This window comes from Ochotona princeps, chromosome 1, assembly GCF_030435755.1.
Source record: "Ochotona princeps isolate mOchPri1 chromosome 1, mOchPri1.hap1, whole genome shotgun sequence".
NCBI classification, from domain to species: Eukaryota; Metazoa; Chordata; class Mammalia; order Lagomorpha; family Ochotonidae; genus Ochotona; species Ochotona princeps.
The window spans coordinates 123,470,753-123,491,807 of NC_080832.1; the positions used below are offsets into that span (position 1 = coordinate 123,470,753).

Consider the following 21,055-nt stretch of genomic DNA (forward strand, 5'->3'; position numbering starts at 1 on the left):
TTTCTTAGAGGACAGTAACCTTTTTATTTCCAATGTCTTATAGCTTTTCCTTTCTATCATGCTATGGGCAGCTAGTTAGTATTATCTGAAAATAACAAGGCTTGCCTGATAGCTATTAATATTTATAGAATTCAAAGGATAAGCATTTGTTCTATTTCTTTTAACATTTCGAAATGTATTTGAAAGCCAGAGTTACAGAGAAACAGGGAGAGACACAGAGAGATCTTCTAATCACTGCATTTGCATCCATTTGCCTTTTCCAAATGAATGTGACAGCCAGGGCTGAGCCAAGAGCTCAGGCCAGTCTCCTGTGCAGATGTAATGGCCCAAGGACTTGGGTCATCTTCCCACTGCTTTTCACAGGCCATCAGCAGAGAACTGTATCAGAAGCGCAACAGCCAGGACACGAACCAGTTCTACATGGGATGCCAGGGTTGAAAGCAACAGCAGCAGTTTTACCTGCTATCCTAAAACACCAGCTCTCAATTCAATCCATTTTTGCTAAATAAAATATTTTAATCGTAGGATCTCCTTAGGGTGCAAGGGTTCTTTTATGATCACTACTTACTATCATTTCACATGTGAGACAAACAAGGTACAAGAAACCCAATCATGTACAAATAATCATCACATATGTTTCTGCAAGAAACAGATTATATGGTTCAGACCCTGGACTACCAGCCCAAGCTTTTCCCCTGGTCTGTTGTACTTCTCACTCTTTCCATCAAAGGCAGCCATTCATGCCTCAAATGAGACAAATAAAAATAAAATCCAAAGCATGGGGAAATTGTTCCAGAAAAACTCTGGAGCAGCCAGGAGGATTTAGAAAGACAAAAATTATGATGGGGTTGGTTCTGTGATGCTATTATTCATAAAGAGAACATACACACTTCCTTGCCCAGCTCACCAAATACAAGGTTTAGTGCATGAGCATGGCTCAAATAATGAAAGAGAAACAACAACAAAACTGTTAGTGCCAAAGTCATCCATAGCTGGGTCATGCTAGAGGCAACCAGATTAGGGAGAAGAGAAAAGAACTACTCGGTAAATACAAACATAGGCCAGGAACAGTATCTGTTAGTTCACAGGCACTACTGAGTGTACGCCTTTCATTAACATTATTAGACAGATGTCAAACCTCAGCTCTATCCAACCCCCACGACCTTCACTCACATAAAGCTAAGTTGGATTCTATAAGAACAGGCTTTGATTTAGTTTTTTAGGATTTATTTATATTTATTGGAAAGTCAAGTATACAGAGAGGAAGATCTTCCATCCAATGTTTCAATCCCTAAGTGGTCGCAGTGGCCAGAGCTGAGCCAATTCAAAGCCAGGAACCAGCAGTCTCTTCCAGGTCTCCCATGTGGGTACAGGGTCCCAAGGCTTTGAGATACCTTCAACTGCTTTCCCAGGCCACAAGCAGGGAGGTGGATGGGAACGGGGCCACAGGACATGAACCAGTGGCCACATGGGATACCGGCATATGCAAGGTGAGGACTTTAGCCACTAGGCTATGGTGCTGGCCCTAATGTATTTTCCATGAGCATGATCAATGTTGGTTGAGCTATAACACAGACCTCCAGTTGCATGTACTGCAGTTTTAAAACAAAGTGGGAGCGGGGGGACCCTCAACTGTTAAGCTTGCTAAAACATTTCTACACTCTTTGCTATTTGCATAATCTGGAATGCAATCTGTAACTACAAGGCTCCTTGGTGTATTTATGAACAAACCACTGTAATATCTCCCCGTATAAGCTCTCTGCTGCAGTCAATCCTGTATTTCCCTGTCTTGTAACCCTACCCAATCCCTCCTCCTGCTCTGTTAGCCCAGCAACTGGTCTGGGCACCCCATCACTTGCCCCGCCTAAGGCAACATCTGGGAAGATTGCGATTCCCAAAGCACTCAGCCAGTGAGGAACTGGGCGAAGGGGTCTGTGTACCAGGAGATAAAACAGTGCTTGGTTTCTGTCCTGGCTGTGCCTGCTACCAGCCACTGCCCTGCAAGGTCATGCATGAAGCTTTGCTTCTCATGACCTTCCTGTGTCAGTCCAGCCATCAGTGGGTAAGTGGTCTCAGGTGGGCCTATTTCCCACAGTTCTTCATTCGAGTCCCACAGGCAGCATTAGCTATCAGGTCAAAAAGCCTGAATCATGATTATAAACTCTATCTACTTAAAAAATGAATCCTACAAAATGCAAGTTTCCTGATGAATCTGTATAGGTTCATAGTACTGGCAAAAACATGTGTTAATAGTAGGTCGAATTCAATAAATAAGGCCTTTTGATCTTAACACATTTGGCATATCTTTAAAACTAATAATGAGTAAAAAGAATGTTTCCTAACTTAGAGCAAGTCAGAAATAGTGATGAAAGACTTGCCTGATGTTTCCTGTAATGTGAATACTCAAATCAGTCTCCCCAACCCTGTCGCCACACACATGCCATAAAGCTGCTGGAAGTCCAGGAGGGCCAGCGGTCAGCTGTCCTGTTTCCCTCATCTAATCTAGGACTTTTGGGTCACCGTGATTTGCAGCAGGCTGTTGGCAGGACTGAAAATACTATTTTCCAGGCTGGAAGAAGAACAGATAGAATAAAAGACTAACCAGGAAAACTTCAATGGGGATGCCTTTTCAGAAAGTAATTAGAAATTAGTTAAGGAACTAGTAAGTGGACAACACTTTTCCTTATCTATGCATTTTCCTTATCTATGCACTATGCACCGTGGCTCAGTGTCTAAAATGGCTCAGTGTCTAAAATCCTCGCCTGGCACATACTGGCTCAATTCCCCGCTGCTCTGCTTCCCATGCAGCTCTCAGCTCATGGCCTGGGAAATCCGTGGAAGATGGCCCAAAGTCTTGGGACTCTGCCCACCCATTGGAGTCCCAGAAGAAGCTCCTGGCTCCTGGTTTCAGAACAGCTCAGCTCTGGCCGTTGTGGCCATTTGTGGAATAAACCAGCAGATGGAAGATCTTTCTCTCTGTCTCACCTTCTCTCTGTAAATCTGACTTTCCAACAAAAATAAATAAATCTTTTATCTGGATAATAAGATGCTGGACTCTATGCATGGTACATGCCTGCAATGAAAGAATCATGACTGAATTTGAACTGTAATACTGCAATAAGGTGGAGTAATCCACCATGGGGGAGGGTATGGGGAGGGGTTGAGGGAACCCCAGAACCTATGAAACAGTGTCATAAAATGAAATGTACTAAAAAAAAGAAAAGAAATAAATCTAAAAAAAAAATCAATTGCTTAAAACACACTATGTAAGAAAGTGAAAAACTAAGTCAAAACTTTCTAAAGTATTAGCGAACATTTCCAAAACCAAAGCCCTGGTTTTACAAAAGAGGCGCTAGATTACACTGTTGTATTGTGGCTGTCCATCCCACCCCTCCCCTCACAAAAAATAATAGCAGGAGAGGCAGCAGATGTGGCAGTTAAGATGCTACATGTGACACTGATATCCTATACCACAAAGCCTGCGTTCGAGTCCTGGGACCTCTCCTGATCCCAGCTTCCAGCTACTGTGCATCCTGGAAGCAGATGATGGATGGCTCCAGAGTGGAGAACCTCAATGGAGTTCCCACATCCCAAGCATTTGGGACGTCTCTTGCTTTTCCTCCCCTCACCCCCAAAATTAAAAAAACATTTATAGAAATATCAGTGATGAATAGCTTTAGAATTCTCCTGGGTGAGCAGGAAGACCCACTGAGCATGGTTTTGACAAACGGTAGACCACACCTTTCTGTCATGTACCAGAGCAGAGGTCATGAACACAGCCCTTCATATACACATAGCAAGCTCAGCAAGTGTCACTCCAGTTGGATCTGAGAGCCCAGTATCTAGTCCATGGGAATATAATGTGCCTTCTTTGTCACTATCCCCAAAGGAAAAGCTACACTCCCTTCCTTTACTTTCACTAACATGCTCATCCGATTTATTTTGTAGGAAAAGATAATGCACAGATCAAGACAATTTTAGAATTACATGGTCAGATAAGTATCAGTTACCCTTTTTTTTTTTGGTATGTTAAGTCACTGCCATATACTTTTTTTTTCCAAGCGCTTAACAATTGTGTTGGAGAAAGGACATCAAATGATGCTTAGAAATGTGATACACATTTCCATTTCACACCCCATCAGCTTTTACAACTGTAACTCAATGCAGTGTAGAAGAGAACTTGGCAAACGGCCATATTTACCATGGTAGAAAATAGGGGTCAGGTTACTTTTTTTATAGGAAAAAAAAAAGTTTAATTTTCACTCCACATGAATCAAGGAGATATGCAGCTAATGCTATAGAGAAATGCACCAAACCACACATGCGACTTGGTATGCTGCCTATTCAAGCACATGTGGGTTTTTACATTATTCAAAACAGCTTTGCAAGGAAAGAAAGCCCTGCTTTCCTCAGCCCCTCTATTGCAGATCCACTGATACAGAGACAGGCTGTATCAGCTTATCTTCAGTGTTCAACCTCTTACCTGCAAAGAATGCTTTTGCTCTCAGCTTCCAGCCTGCAAGCAGAAACAGCTTATTCCCTTTGCAGTAGGGAAGTGAAGCCGTAGGCATTAGCAAAACCACATTTTTCTAATTCAGGTTTCAGTCTGTCAGAAAGGATTAAGGCCTCATGCCTACATGAAAAGGGACCCGTGAGCGATCCTGGAGCCACCGCCTCACCCCAGTCTCCCTCTTCGGCATGGCTGGGAGGAGGACGGCATCTCTTACCTTGGTCAAGCCCGAGACCTGGCCCTTGGCTAATGGTGTGCTGATGGACGGTGTGTATACTTTGGCGTCTGATACTGGCTGTCCTTTCATAAAATATTTTCCCGATTCATAAATGTCCACTTCAACCATTTTCCCCAGGAAGGCGGGATTCTTTGGCACTAAAACCTTTTAAAAAATTCAGAAGGTTAAATTTTTCTGAGATAAACTTTGGATTTAAGGTTAGAAACGTTGTAAAGACAGAACACAGAGTTCCTGTATATTCACACCCAGCCTCCTTTGACTACAGTCACGCCTTAGGTTGGTATAATACATTTGTTACAATCAATGGACCCAACATTGATAGATGACTATGACCCAAGACTTCTGCCTTCCTCAGTTTTCCTCTGAGGTCTTTTTTCTATTCTGGAATCTATTCTATTCTGAAGTGGGTATGGCCCCCACTTGTAGCATCCAGGGGGTGTTCTGCAGGAGGGCAGACCTGGGAAACAGTCTAGGAGGCAGCTAGCACCCCTTGGGCCTTTCAGAGTCAGCTCCTGGCTGTCCCACGCAATGCAGGAAACAGACAACACTGGGGAAAGCCTTGGACTTGATTTGAGTTCATAGTTCAAATAAGAGTTTGTATGTGTATAGGTATGTACATAGGTGTGTGTGTGTGTTGCATTGTATGTGGCCATACACACATGTGTGGGTTTCAGAAGAGAAACATTATAAAGCAACCGTTTCTATAACCCCACACATTGGCAGCTGGAGCTACATGACTCCTGTAACTAATGCCTGCTATGCACTTCTCCAGCTCTGCTAGAAAAACAAAACATGTGTATGTTAGTTTTGGGAGCCCACCTTCACACAGAAGCAGCTACTTCAAGGGTACTTTGGCCAGCTCACAGGAAGCTGTCACATGTTCCCATTTCACTAGATAGAAGCACTACTGACCCGGAGCGGATGCTTTCCCTCCCCAGCGGCTTACAGGTGCTTGGTGCGCATGATGTCTCCCCTTTCGCTTCTGTTTTAGTACGTTAGCTACCTGCCAACCTTGTCAAGTGAGGATCCAAAACAAACAGGCCAATTATAATCCAGCAATAATTTGACATTTAGATACAATCATCACTTCTGGAACTCATTGAGATATACAGTTCCTACCATAAATGTATGCTTCGTTGTAGACACACACACACACACACACAATCAGATGAGAGCCAACAGTTTTACAGCCAATCTCTCTGAAAAGCAAACTCAGTTCTCAGTCTTTTGTGAGTTTGATTTTTACAGTGACCAAGTACACTGCTTCATGACAGCACAGGTTGCCAGCATGGTGAATCACTCAAGGAAGGCAATCGCACTGAACTTTAGGATCGGGATAGGCTTTCTAACAGAAGGAAACCTCCAGTCGAAAGTGGCCCTGGGAGATCTGCTGCTCTCCTGGGGCAAAATGTCTCTCCTTGGTCTGTGTGAAGGACTTGGTGTGTTTTCCTCCTCCGGTTTTAATAATTGGAAAAAGCCTGGCTGTTTTAAATGGGAGGAAATGGTTAATGAGGCATGCCATTGCCTTTAAAATGAAGAGAGGGAGAAAAAAAAAAAAAAGCTGCCTGCTGCGGCACAAACCCAGATGGCAAGAAAAAAGAGAGGGAAGGAGCCCCTGAGACACAGTGGAGCCGCTCCCCAGGGCCCAGCTGAAGTTTGGCCTGCAAAGGACGATGGTTCCCTAGAGTGGGAAGATGGTGTGGGGCTCAGGATGAGGCTCGGTGCACACCTTGGGCACTGGAACCCCTTCCTCATGTGGGCTCCACAGGGTGCTGAGCATAGCATGTGTAGTCTGACTCTGCAGAGCTGCCTTTCCATTTCCTGAGGGCCCTTGGCCCAGTCCTAGATGCCTCCCAGCACAGCATCTGCACTGGAGGCCTTAAGAGCTCTTCTGCTGTTTCACGCAGACAGAAGCTTCCCTGGCTTGCACTGTAGCACAGCCTGTGAAGCCAGTGCTGGCGTGTCAGCATCCCACTGAGCACTGATTCCAGTCCAAGCTGTTGCACTTTTCACTCCCGCCCAAGTGTTTGGGTCCATGCAACTGTGTGGGGCACCTGGATAGAGTTCCATCCTCCTGGCTTCAGACTGGAGCTTCCAGCCTGGCTATTGCCGACACTTGGGGAGTGAACCAGCAGATGGAAGATCTCTTCCCAGCCGTCTTCCTCCCCCATTTCTCTATGTCTGTCCCTTTCTAAGTGTGACTCTCATTGCAGATAACGAATCTTAAAGCTTTTTCAAGCCTCAGCTCCATGATATTCAGGAAAATGAAAACCACTGCTCATTTTAATGAAGAATGAAAGAATAGGGAAGCCCTTTGACTTCAAGCAAAGATCACAGAGTGCACAATCACCATGAGAATCCCTTCACCTGTGGGAGAGGCCCTAGAGCTTTTCCTCTCGGCCCCCAGCCACAGTTACTGGGGGAGGCACCCTGCGTGCTTCAACTGCTTGTAAGGCCTTTTTCCAAGGGACAAGTGGAAGCCCAGAAGCTGTACCAGAAGTCAGGCTCCCAGCAGGACAAGACGGGCTGGCATAGTTGGGTAAGGCGGGGAGATTGGAAAGTGGTGAGAGCCCAGGCTTGGCCTTCAGCACTCTCCACAATGGCGTCCAAGTTCACAAAAGTTGGGTGGAGGCCAAGTAGTAGATTCCTTTTCCATTGTTCCCAGCATAGTTATCAATGCAGACATTAAAAAAAAAAAAAGACTAAAACTAAACACAACTGGAAAATCAACCAACTGCCCAAACAAAGCAACTGGACGAGTGGTGTGGCAGCAGAGGAAATCCCTGCCCTGGGTGCTGGTGTGGCCCACGCACACATCCTTCCTGCCGCCTCAGTGGGACCTTCCAGCGCCCAGCCAGGCTGTGGGAATCCTGGCAGTTCCCCTGGCCTCCCACAGGCCTACAGCTGGCCCTGTCAGAGATTAACACAGACCACAACACACCAAGCGTACTTACTGCTCTGTATAGAATGCACTGTGGAATATGTCACAAAGCTGGGCTCCAGCTTTAGCCTACTTGCTTCATGCTATAAAGTAGCTTTCCCACGGTAAGAGTCAACTTTCTCCCCTCTTTTAAATCTCTTCTGCTTAAACTTTTGGGACTCTTTCTTGTTTTGGAGGAAACACAAGAACACCAAATATCTCTTACCTGTTCGTAGAATCGATTGTGTGCGACATAAAACTTGGAATCAAAAGATTCTTCGGTTATTAACACTTGCTGTCTCTCACCAATCTGTGCAGAGAAGAAAAAGGGGAGATAAGGACAGATACCCAAGAATGCAAAACTCTCCCATCCCAGTGCCTCTGCACCCAGTGGCGTCCTCCTGGATTGAAAGTAGACTAAAACGGCAAGTTATTTCACAGTTAGCACTGTTTAAGCCACCAATTCAAATTTCTTGAAACACAGAATTGTAGAGTAATATACAGAGTAGGAACTCTCTTTTCTTACAGAATTTTTTTTTCTTACAGGAAAAAAAACCCAGAATTTGATCTTATTTTTTTTCCTTCAACATAAGTAGGATAATTAAGGCTTCTAAGACATACCCAAATCTTCTAAATATCACTGTTTCTTAAAACAAAGTTTCAAAACAAGCCAGAACAAGCTGCTTCTAATCCAAATTCATGAAAATATTTTGGCAATATGAAAGAATAGTAATAAACATTAATTTGAGGGATGTAACACTAGAGAAAATGCTTCCCCAAACTAGTCGTCAGGCCCTGGTGGTGCACTGGTTTACACGCTGCATGTGATCCAGAGAAGACGAAAACACACGGCTTTGATTATATACATTTTTCTCTGTCACAGGTAACTGTCTCTTTGCTGTGTCCATGACCTTTGGTCGATCTTTTTTTTTTTCCGAAGAGAAAAAGCAAAATCCAGGACTGTTATAGCTACATATACAATTTAAGTACATATCTCTGGTCAATAAGAAGTTAAATAAATTAAAACACTGGCTAAGGAAATAGGATTATCCTCAAAAAAACAAACAAAAATCAAAAAACAGGAAAAAACAAAAAAAGAGAAAACACCCACCATTTCCAAGTTAATTCCACAGTGAAATGCAGCATTTAAAGTATCAATTACTTTTTTTTTAAATGAAGTTGTCATCAAGTCTGATACAGCAAACCAGCTGGATTGAATGATTGTGCCCAGAATTATTTTTGCCACTGCTACTTGATAAATACAACCCTCCAAATTGAAGCATACTGGCAAGATGATTTTTCTAAAAGAAATCCCTATTCTCATTTGTAGCAACTTGTCACCGTGTTCAGGCGGTTACCATTTAGGAAACAAACACAGCTGCACTCAACGGACCACCTAACAATTAAAAACAAAACAAAAAAATCAAAATCCCATCTCTACCACACAACGACAATACCTAAAAACACTGTGATTTAATGTATGGCTTTCTATCTCATTCCAAATGCAGCCCCTGTAGCCAAAGGTTGTAAGGTCTTTGTTCCAAGATGACACTTACGAAGACTCATTTCACTCCCTGAAAGCCAATGAAGGTTCCCTGACATCAATCTTCAAAAAAGTCAGGTAGCAAAGGTCGGCACCGTAATGGAACAGGTTAAGCCAATTCTTGTTATGCCAGCATCCCATATCACAGTGTAAATTCCAGTTGCTCTGCTTCCCAGCCAGCTTCCTACTAGTGCACTGGGGGAGGTGGCAAAACACGGCCCACGTATTTGAGTCTCTGCCACCCACATGGGAGATCCAGAGTGTTCCTAGCTCCTGGCTTCAGCTCGGCTACCAGCCTGGCCAGGGTAGCCATTTGAGGAGTGATCCAACAGATGGAAGGTATTCTCCCTCAAACAAATAATTTTGTTTTAAAAAGCAAGTGCCAAAAACAGAGAAGTTCCCCTAACATCCACTTTGAACTCCGAAATGTGTTAAAAAAAATAGTCTAATACTGGGTGATTTCATTGACGTATATTCTTCTGGAAGAAGGCTTAGAATGTTGGCACACATTTCACAGTGTGAGTTGTTCATGACTTAGGATAAGTATCTGTCAATGGTTCTTAAGGAAATCTGCAATTACACTTCCTCTAACACTAAGTTTTCAGGAAATTAACCTAGCAACAATATGACACTGCAGAGTCACTGAAAATGGATCCTGTGACATTGCTCTTGCTAAGATTAATGTGGACAGCTTGCAGCCATCATCACCTGAGATGGCCACGAAGACATCAAGGCATACACATCAAGCTAGAAAGACTTACTCTTCAGGACTGGGCTCTCCTGCATCCATGAGAGAACTATTCATATATGTGAGTATTTACATACTGTTTGTCAATAACAGAATTGTCAAGCATGGTGTTTTCAAAGGGCAGACACCTCTCTAGTCACCTGAGGTGTGCCCTTTCTTGCAATGTTGTTAAAGTGCATTTCAAATACAATCTTTAAGAGAACTGACTACTTCAGATTTTTTTTTAAGCAGTAATAAAGAAGGAGAAATTCAGATGGAACTCTTGAGAAAGCAAATTTTCCTGGGTGACAATAAAGAAACCTGGGGGTAACTGAGAAAGTCTCAAGTCCATGGCATGCAAAGAGGGGCAAGGCTGTAAACAGGCTTGGGCCAGTAAGACCACATCTCCCAACTACCTATGATGTTAAAGAATCCATACAGAACATAGAGAATCCACTAGAAAGGAGGCAGGTGTATTCAACTAATGGTGAGATGCCTCGCTGTTTCTGACAGAACCTCTCCTAGAGGCTGATGCTGTGTCACAGTGGATAAAGCCAATGTCAGCAAGGCCAGGATCCCACAGGGACAGCACTTCATGTTCAAGGGGCTTCACTTCTGATCCAGCTCCCTGCTAACACACCTGGGAAAAGCAGTGGAAAATGACACAGTGCTTGGGCCCCTGCCATACATGTAGGAGATCTGGCAAAAGTTCCTGACTCCTGGTTTCAGCCTCATCCAGCTGTCACCATTGTGGCCATGTGAGCAGCGAATCAGGGGATAGAAGTTCTCTGTCTCTTCCTCTATCTATAATTCTGATGTTCAAATAAAGAAACAAATCTTGGGAGGGAGAGAGAGAAACTCGCCCAACAGCTGAGACCACCAACAGGTAATCTGCCTGCCAGTTAACATTACTCTGAAAGACAAAATTCTAGAAGTATGGAAGAGGTTGAAAACTATGGTTTTCAAAAGTATTTGATGGGCAGTACAGTTGGGCTGTTCTGCAGAGATGATTCAAATACACCTGAAATGGCACATCCAGAAAGCTCTTGTGGTTGGCATCAGGGGACTGTGATATTAATGCAGGAGGGAAGGGTAAGGTGGCAAGGACAGAGAAGGAAACAGTGAGAGGTTCCAATAGAAGCCAAGGCAGAGGAGCCAGAAGGGTTATTCACTCCCCGCCCCGGTGTCTGGATAGGCCAGGAGGGAAGGAGGATAGAGGGTCTGGCAGATCATTCTAGAGATTATAGAGATTTGAGTATGCTTTGGGCTTTCAATATTCTTATCTACAAACTGGAAGGCAGACAGAAGTGATGGAGTGCAGAGCTGGAGAGCAGGTAGATAATGGTACCTATGTAACACTTCTACTCCCAAGTTTTCAGTCCTTGTTCATAAGAGATTTGTAGGTCAGGGGCTGACATGCCCCTCAAGGGAATCACCAGAAGAGAACCATGTGTTCTAAATCAACACTGTGTCTTTTTCTAAGGTAAAGGCATGCTTGGCAACCTCTGCGAAGTACAGCCATTTTCTTGCTGCACTTAAACAACTTGATTTTTGGGGAAAAAAAAGATAAATATATTTGAATCATAAAATCACAGACACTGTAGATGAGACTGACAGCGAGAGACCTTCCATCTTCTAGTTTACTTCCCAAATGCCTCCGAGCTAGGGTTGGTCCAGGCTGAAGCCAGGAGCCAGGAACTTCATTGGGGTCTTCCATATGGGTGACAGGCATTCAAATATTAGGGCCATCGCCCACTAACTTGGTGCGTTAACATAAAGATGGATTGGAATTGCAGAGTAGCCAATATTGAAACAGACAGTCTGATATGGGATGCCAGCATCCCAGGTGGTGGCTTAACCCACGGCACCACAACACTTGCCCACAGCTCGATCTTTTTTTTTTTTTTTTTAAGATTTATTCATTTTATTACAGCCAGATATACACAGAGGAGGAGAGACAGAGAGGAAGATCTTCCGTCCGATGATTCACTCCCCAAGTGAGCCGCAACGGGCCGATGCGCGCCGATCCGATGCCGGGAACCTGGAACCTCTTCCGGGTCTCCCACACGGGTGCAGGGTCCCAATGCATTGGGCCGTCCTCCACTGCTTTCCCAGGCCACAAGCAGGGAGCTGGATGGGAAGTGGAGCTGCCGGGATTAGAACCGGCGCCCATATGGGATCCCGGGGCTTTCAAGGCGAGGACTTTAGCCGCTAGACCACGCCGCCGGGCCCCACAGCTCGATCTTTAATACCCACCAGAAGATGACAAAATCTTTCAAAAGGCTATTGTGTGATCTGATGTCTCCTTAGTGCAGCCTGTCAAAATCTCTACGAAGTCCTTTCTTTTCTGATGTGCTACATAGGTATATACTTTCTAAGTGATTAAATAAGATGCTTACTTAATTTCTGGTACATGCCAGACCATAAGAGCTATTTTTGACAATACAGTGCCCTGCGACAGCATTTCTAGGGGACATTTAGTTTCCCTTTACAACACTTTGATCTGTAGGAAAATAACTTGATTCCAATGATCTGAGAAAAGGAGTAATCCTTACCCTTAAAGCTTGGGTCCTTCCCGAAATGAGCTCTGTCAACTTTTGGATATGGCCGTCATTGTTAGTATCAGCTTTAACAAGCTGGGTACTCCTGCACTTTACAATGAACTTATTAAATGTAAAATGTGTTCATTATTGTTTCTTAAGATGTACAGGTCTTCACTTAGTCCATCTTAGCTCTATTTTATAAAAGCAATTTTTATAAAAACCAGATTTGTAAGAAGAGTCTTGTAAACCCATACCTTCCAGTTCACAGACTGCATCACTGGAGTGAGGGGACCTGCAGACCAACACTGCCCCTCCTCCCTCACCATGACCATGCATTACAGGGAGCAGACCCTGCAAGAGACGCCTGGCTGTGGGGTAAAACGGGCTAAGCAGGGGGAGCAGTAGATGATGCTAAGCCTTGGGAAGGGAATACAACAAAAGCTCTGAGAAGAGGGGACTTTAAAAATGCCCTTGTGGAAAATGGAACTAAAACATAAATTTATATTTTGCTGCAAACAATTACTGAAATCCACGCATACTGTTTTTCATAATACATTTTCATAAATTTCTGAAGATATCTTTATGTGTGGATTTCAGAACTTCTGTCATTGCTATTGCTATTATTAGTATTATTGTTATTATTACTATTTGAGAGGCAGAGAGAGACAGCCAGAAAGACACAACTAGTTTAGACCCCCAAATGGCTACAGTGGCCAAAGCTGGAATAGACTGAGGTGCGGAGCTGGGCACTCAACCCAGGTCTACCGTGTGGGTTGTAGAGACCCTAATACTTGAGCCCTCAGTGCTGCTTCCCAGGGTGCACATCAGCAGGATGTTGAAGCTGGGACTGGGGCCAGGCCTGAACCCAGGCATTTCAATGTAGGACACGTGTCCCCCCAACTTATTTTTTAACTTTTAGGCCACATGCCCTCCCCAACTTATTTTTAATTATTTTTCCTATACATTTTTCAAAGTACCCTCATGTTTTTTTTTAATCCTCAAAGGGAGAAAATAAAGGCAGTACTTGCCCAGACAGATACACAGCGTAAGAACTCGGACGGGGTTCAGCAGTCTCCCTGCTGTCACAAGGAGGGGACACGTGTCCAGTGAGAGGGGCAATCTGCTCAGAGGCAGCGGCAGAGGGAAGAAAAAGTCTTTGAACTGTTTCCACTACTCCTGTTTAATTGTTAGCTGTAGAAAACTTAGAAAGCAAGGATTTAATTCAGCAGTGTATGACTTTCCTTGAGGAGAGAAACACTGAGATAAACAAAAAGCCATGTTTCTACAATTCAGATGGCTGAGGGTAGATTTTTCAGTATGTTACAGAATCAGCCGGCTGTGTCATTTGTGTCACATCTATGCTTCAATTTTCCAAAGTGCCTGGAGTTGTGAGAAACATCAGTTTAACCATATGGCCAGAGAACACACATCAAACACAAGTTTGCATTTAAAAAAGCAGTGGTTACCAACAGAACTCAGTTGCTGAATGAAGGCTCATTCAAGGACACTATTCCCCCATTTGTCCTGAGACAAACACCACTCCACGGCTGTATACAAGGATGTAAAGACAAAGTGAAAAGAAGTGTTAAACAAAGACATCAGGGTATTTGGGCTAATGCCGTTAAGTCGGTGAGAAACGTTAGCTGCATTAAGTACTCTTTTGGCTAGAAAAAGCCCAAGATTTCTCATAGACATATATGGCTCCAAGCAAAAACTCTGTTCGAGTACACTTTTATTGTCATTACTTGTTTTCTGTCTTCACTTTAACTTACTTAAACAGAAAAACTGAGATGGCCTTATTGAAAACAGCATCAATCCAATTTTATATTCTGAAACGTTGAGTTAAAAAATTATTATTTCAGTGTAATAGTTTAAAAAAAGTCTCAGAGGATTAGAGCGGTCCGCAGAAACAGAAGACAGTAAACTTCGTTCGGGACTAGGGAGAGGAGCTTTCTCTGGTCCTTGCCTGCTTCCAACTTTGGGTCCCCACCCTCTCCTGTAATGACCATCAGGATCGCTCCTGAAACCCCTCAAAACAAACAAACAAACAAACAAACAAACAAACAAACAAACTAGAATAGATAGAGAATAACAAGGAAAGCTTAGAAACAGACAGGAAACGGTCAGCGGGGATGCACTTATAACTCGCTGGGTGGGACACAAAGATTAGCTACGCCTCACTGGGGTATGAAGATTTCTCTGCACACCCCTCTAAAACTGTTCACCTAAACTGTTGACATATGTCTTGTTATAGAGTTAGACTACCCAAAAAAACAGCCAGGTTCACAGAAACCATGCTTCAATGCTATAAACTGCTAAATACTAAAACTAGAATAGACATGAGACAGCTGAATGGCGATCTATAGCCATTTTGAGGTGTATAGAACAGGGCTGAATATAAAGCAAAATTGAAATGTCTATGAAGAGGTCACAGGTTGTGGTTGAGAACCTGCATTTTCCTACTAACATATTGGTTAATCACTACCATGTCAATTAATGCCATAATGTTGTAATTGGTTGTAAATATTATGTTGGGACTTTTAATTGATTGTGATGATACTCTGCTGGCTCTACCTTCAGACCAGAGATGGTCTCACTAAGAAACTATTGAACTTACCAGGACAATAGGATGCTGGACTGTATGCTTGGTAAATACTTTCAATGAAAGAATCTCCACTGAATTTGAACTGTGGAAATGCAACAAGGTGGAGAAACCAACTTGGGGGGAGGGTTTGGGGAGGGGTGGGGGGAATTCCAGTGCATATAAAAATGTGCCACATAATGCAATGTAATTAATAAAAGTCTTAAACTCCAAAAAAAAAAGTCTCAGAGGATTATATATACACACACACACACATATATATATAAACAATACACATAAAACATATATGTGCTATGTATGTATCTGTGGATCTAAGATAAACGATTGGTTTTTTTTAAATAATTATAAGGTGATAAAGAGTATTACTTTGCTTTCCCCTCTCGAGTTCTTAATCATGATTTTTCTCTGTTCCTTTTTGCCTTAGGGAAAGAATGGAGATTAAAATACACTTATCACAAGTTCTTATACCATCATGGTCCTAAAAAACAAAAAACTTTGATTTTATCTCTGTTTATGCCATGAAATATTCTGACATGCTACTTCTGCAACTAAGCCTTTTTCTTTTTACTTCTGTAGATAATAAAATACAATTTTTCTATCTGAGTGGTTTCTGAATGCATGACTCTGGGAAATGTCAAATGTCAAATGTCTTTCTTTAGCTCAAGTCAAATTAGTTTTTTTTCCTTCTTTTTTTTTCCCCTAAGCTGCCTGGAACATGTTAAACACAAGGCTGTGACCTTAAACTCTGAAATAATATTTCTAGTGTCTGGGCAGAGGCTGCCCTCATATACACCTTTAGACTAATTACTGCACTGTAATGTTGCCAGTGAACCGCTGTAATTACACTGGGAGAAAAGTATGGTCTTGTTCTTTCCTAGCTAATGAAAATGATAACCTTTCCATTTTGATTCATCATTCACAACAGGCATAGGCTGCGATGCGGGGTCTCCGGGGTATACAGTAATTTTCCCGACTGTTTAGGAACACTTTTGCTTTCTGGCCTTGTAGAAGCTGGGAAGAAAGAAGCAGGCACACTTAGGCTAAAAACAGTCAACAGTAATAACAGCAATGACATTAAAACTTAATGTCCTTATTCCACAGTTCCATTCTATAATGAAACAGGGCCATGACACGGGGATGCGTGTCAGAAATGATGGTAGTACAGAAAAAAACAAGCTGTGAGACTTGGTCCCCGATATTCAAGATATTTCACCAACGTTCACTGGGCTAGCTGAGGATTCTCCAGGGAAGGGGGTGGAGGGCTTACTTTCATAGGGGCTGCACTTGTATCTAACTCTTAATGACAAAAAAACGCTTCTCAGATTTGTAAAATCGTTACCCTGTTTAGAGGGGAAAAACAGTTGTTAGCTATGCTTAATAATAGGATTACATTTATCTAAAAGGAAAAGAATGTTCCTTTCAGGTGGAATATCATGCTTTTATGTCTTTAATATACTCTTACCTACATGTCATGAGTCTCGCAGTGACCCTGTTTCCAGAAAAAGACTTAAACACAAAGAAAAGCTGCAAAGCAGTTGGGTTCTGCAAAAGTCCCTCCTCTAGAAACAACCAGGCAAGATGCACAGATCAGACTTGGGGCAGCTCTACTGAATCAAACCACATGATGAAGTTTCTTCTGCAAATACCTTCCTTGATGTTTTTCTTCCTTCATTGGCTGGTTTTCTTTTAGCCACATGTGTGTCCACCAGAGTAAGAGGACAGCTCAAGGTGGACTCTGCTGGAAGCACAGTCTCATTCTCAATACATCCACTGACGGTGAACCCACAGCAACGACAAATGGCCCAACCCCTTTCTAGCATCAAAGATCCACACCCAGTATGGACTGAAGTCCCAGTTCAACCAAAGGTGGAGTTAAAACTACCTGCGTACACATTCTTCACATCTACAAGGCATTCACACAACTTCTTTAGTTTATAAATTGTGTTAAGACACACAATGAATATTCTCTCCATAAACTCAGACAAGTTGACCCTATAGACTTGGTTCAAGTACATTACTTCAATTTTTCCCCACAACAAGTAAACTCTAGTCACACCTTAGCAGTATGGGAAAGTGCTCAACATTTATAAGAATCTAAAGTCCTATGGCCAGACATCACTGGTAATATTTATTCATGAGATCTTATTATAGATACTAAATGGGACCCTCAGGAGCTACATGCCTAGAACCTTTTCCTTTTAAAAACTAAATCCTAAAAACTGAACATATTCTCCATTCACCTTTAAACTTCTGATCTTTTCCACTGGTCTCTGTCAGGCATTGTTTGGTAGGCATGTGTTAATCTTCTTTGGTAAGCTTCTTTTAAAGGCACATATGTGCACTGAATATCTTAAATAAATGTAAACAATTGTCTGAACACAATTTTATTTGTTAATTAAACCTCAAAAAAGATGGAAAATACTTTGTAAAATTTTGCTTAGCCACATAATATTGTAAAGACCTATTTTTAATATAGTGCCATGTTACTAAAAATGAGACTTTTTTTTTAAATAACAGCTTGTGAGTTTTAAATCGCATGCCCTTCTGAACAGAGTGCTGAAATCTCACACCATCCTATTCTATCTTCCCCAGGATGTGGTATCCCCACTGTAAACATCACTGCTCATCAGTATTCATAGCACAATAAGGTATTTTCAGAGGAGGAAGCCATATTCATATAACTTTTATTACAGTAATATTATTACACTTTTTCCTTATTATTGGTTTTAATCTCTTACTTTGCCAAATTTACAATTAAACATTATCATGCATATGTATATAGAAGGTTTATGGCACGCATACATCAGGGGTATGAACATATGACCTTTAAGGAGGGAGGGTCTTTACAAATCTCTCTTTAGAATAAGGGCTACTATATATAAAGTACTACCAATCAACAAAGTTAAAAAGAAATTGAAAAATTTTACTTACATGCTGTATATTACATATATGAGGGTACCTTAAAAAGTTGAAAAAATTTTTCTTCATAATAAAATTATTATTTGTCTTAAAGATTTTTATTTTTATTGGAAAGGCAGATTTGTAGAGAGGAGAGACAGGAGCAAGACCTTCTGTCTACTGATTCACTCCCCAAGCGGCCACAACGGCCAGAGCTGAACCAGTCTAATGCCAGGAGCCAGGCGCCTCTTCTGGGTCTCCCATGCGGGTGCAGGGTCCCAAGGCTTTGGGCTGTCCTTGGCTGCTTTCCCAGGCCACAAGCAGGGACCTGGATGGCAAGTGGCGGTGTTGGGATATGAACTGGCTTTAAGGCGAGGATTTAGCCACTGAGCCATTGTACTGGGCTCAACAAAATTATTTTTAACTTCATGTTTTCAAAAACTTTCTATGTAAAAACAGGTTTAATAAAACAGTAAAAAAAAAAAAAACAACGGAGGTTCTCATTTCAAAGAACTCACTGACAGTCGGGAGGAGTGGAGGACAGTCACTTAGCCTACAGGTTCACATGCTGATTCAGAGGCCTGAGTCCCGCACAGGAGTCCGTGGCCCTGCTCTGGGGCTTGGGCCCCTAACTGCAGCTTCCTGGTAGTGCAGGCTCTACCTGGGAGCTAGAGGTCATGGTTCAATCAATTGGGTACCAGCCATCCACGGGGAGACCTGGATTAAGTTCCTGGATCCCTTGGCTCCAAAAAGACAAATATCATACGTTCTCTCTGATCTGTGACAACTAATACACAGAGCATAAAAGTGATCACACCCAACCAGCACACGTGAGATCCAGGAAGGAAGGGAGGGGCAGAACTGGCGGGGGGATTAAGGGGCTGGTTCCCTCGCCGGACAGCTACTCCCACCGGAAGGAGAGCGTGGGCTGGGATAGAGACAGACTAGACTATGCAAGGCTACAACACCTGTGCGCTGCATGTGGAATAGATCAGGGAAAAGCCAGGCTGGGCTGATTATTCCTGCTGGTGCAAGCATAAATTAGAGTGGGTGAGGGATGTTTGGGCATAGCCGCAGAAGCTGGCACTGGGGACTAATTCTGTCAAGTCAAATCACAGAACCACCTAAAGAGTGCATAAACCGGGACAGAGAGACCTGGGAGGGAAAAAGTGGGTTCCCCCTTCTTGGGTCACTAGTCCCGTGGGAGGGCATGAAAACTAGGACGGGGGCTGGGATGGCTAGATAGAGAGGCACTCAACAACACCCATGAGGGCTGGATGGTTGAGTTGGTTAGATAGAACTAAGCTTTAATACCCATTGACAAGTGCCAGAGCCAAATGGGATGGGGGACAGACTGGTCTTCTGCTACACATACTGGCAAACCAGGGTAGGGGGCGGGCCTGGTGGGGGTTATTGTGGGTCGCCCCAACTAGGCTGCAACTCCCACTGGTTTGTGTGAGGGCCGAGTACGTGCAGGGCAGAACCAGACTGGACTGCAGCACCCATTGGTTCCAGTGCAACTCTGGACTGAAAACAGAACCAACCCAGCAATTGCAACCACCAGCTGATCGGGGTGATGGACTGTGCCGGGCCCTGTGCTTGCTAGAACATACAAGAAACTAGTCTGGGAATACCTCAAAGTTTCTTTGGAGATCTCCCCAATCGAACTGCTGGACTCAGAACTCTAATCAAGAAAAGACAGAAGACAGAGCAGACCAATCATTCATCTCAGCTACATGTTGGCAGCGAAAAATGGGGCAAACGGAGACTTTATGATGGACCATATCAATCAGTGGACCACCTCATCGAGTGAAACTGGCAGCGATTCATAACTGGAGAACTATTAACACCACTCAAGCACATATCTCAGAGCATGCCCCACATCCGGGACTCGGGGTGGGCGGGAAACCGGGTGGGGCTTCTCCCTCAATATCCTCCTTTACCTCAGATACAAGATGGAAACAATATGGACATAATAGTATTGCCCACTTACCTATCCCCCTGAACCCTTTTTTTTTCTTTCTTTTTCTTTCTTTAACTGTAATTAACTATGTAAAGATTGTCAACAACAACACAATAAAATAGATTATAAAAAAAAAAAAAGTGATCACTGTAAATGAGATTACCATAGTGGGAATATAACACGCATCTGTACTCCTGAGTAATAGCAGCATTTCCATTTCCTATTTTCTTTATTTTCTTTCTTCTACTTGCTACACCAAGACACCTTTATATATAAGAAAGTTAAGCTTGTTACTGTGCAGTGAATGAATATGCTATGGTAATAATTTAGGGAAAAATAAGGGGGGATACAGGAAAGGAGGAGAAAGAGTAGGGAGAAATCATGAAAAATGTAATGTACTGATTTTATACACATTTTTCAACAATAATCAAATTAAATTAAGAAGTTCTGGCTCCCTGACTGGGCCTTGCCCATTCCTGGCTGCAGAAGGCATTTGGGGACCAAGTCACTAGACAGGAAATCTCTGTGTGTTACCGCTGTGGGGGATCTTGGCCTCTCAAATAAATAACGAAAGGAATTTTAAAAACAGACAAACCAGAAAATCTGAATTATCTATAGATATGTCAAAAACTTCCACTTCACTCTCAAAGAAACAATGAATAAGAAAATACCTCTTGTTCTACAAAGGGGTCAAAATATGACCACACGCCACACTCAGAGTTTGGTTGAAAATGGAAGTTTCTGTGGGGAAGGTCTGTCCCCCTATTGATCAGACACACACATCAGCCACCATTGTTTTCAAAAAGAAAAACAGAGGCCCAAGCTGAGTCTGAGTATTGCTGTGTTGCTGTCCTCCACTTGCCAGTTCCCTTTACACCTTTGTTCAGATCCTCACTGCCAAAGCTGGGGGCAGGGCACCTCATCTGCCCACACCACCAGACCGCGCCCCCCTCATTTCTACAGGACTCAGAGGAGCTTATGAAAGACCCAGACATCTGCAGGAAGAAGGGCAGGGTGTACAGGTGTGAGTACACAGGGCACTGTCCAGCCTTGACTGCGACCCAAGAAAACGTCTCCTCAAATACAGAACTGTGAGTGGAGATGGACAAGT

At 43.0% G+C, this 21,055-nt stretch overlaps 1 protein-coding gene across 1 annotated transcript in view; it reads right to left on the reverse strand.

The window, feature by feature from the left end:
* Window positions 1–21,055, reverse strand: part of CDKAL1 (CDK5 regulatory subunit associated protein 1 like 1) — a 648,926-nt gene that overhangs the window by 38,721 nt on the left and 589,150 nt on the right. Inside the window, exons 13-14 of the mRNA XM_058667489.1 lie at window positions 7,895–7,978; window positions 4,728–4,892 (exon numbers count right to left, since the gene is read on the reverse strand). Coding sequence (XP_058523472.1) covers window positions 4,728–4,892; window positions 7,895–7,978 — 249 coding nt within the window. The remainder of the gene's footprint in view (window positions 1–4,727; window positions 4,893–7,894; window positions 7,979–21,055) is intronic.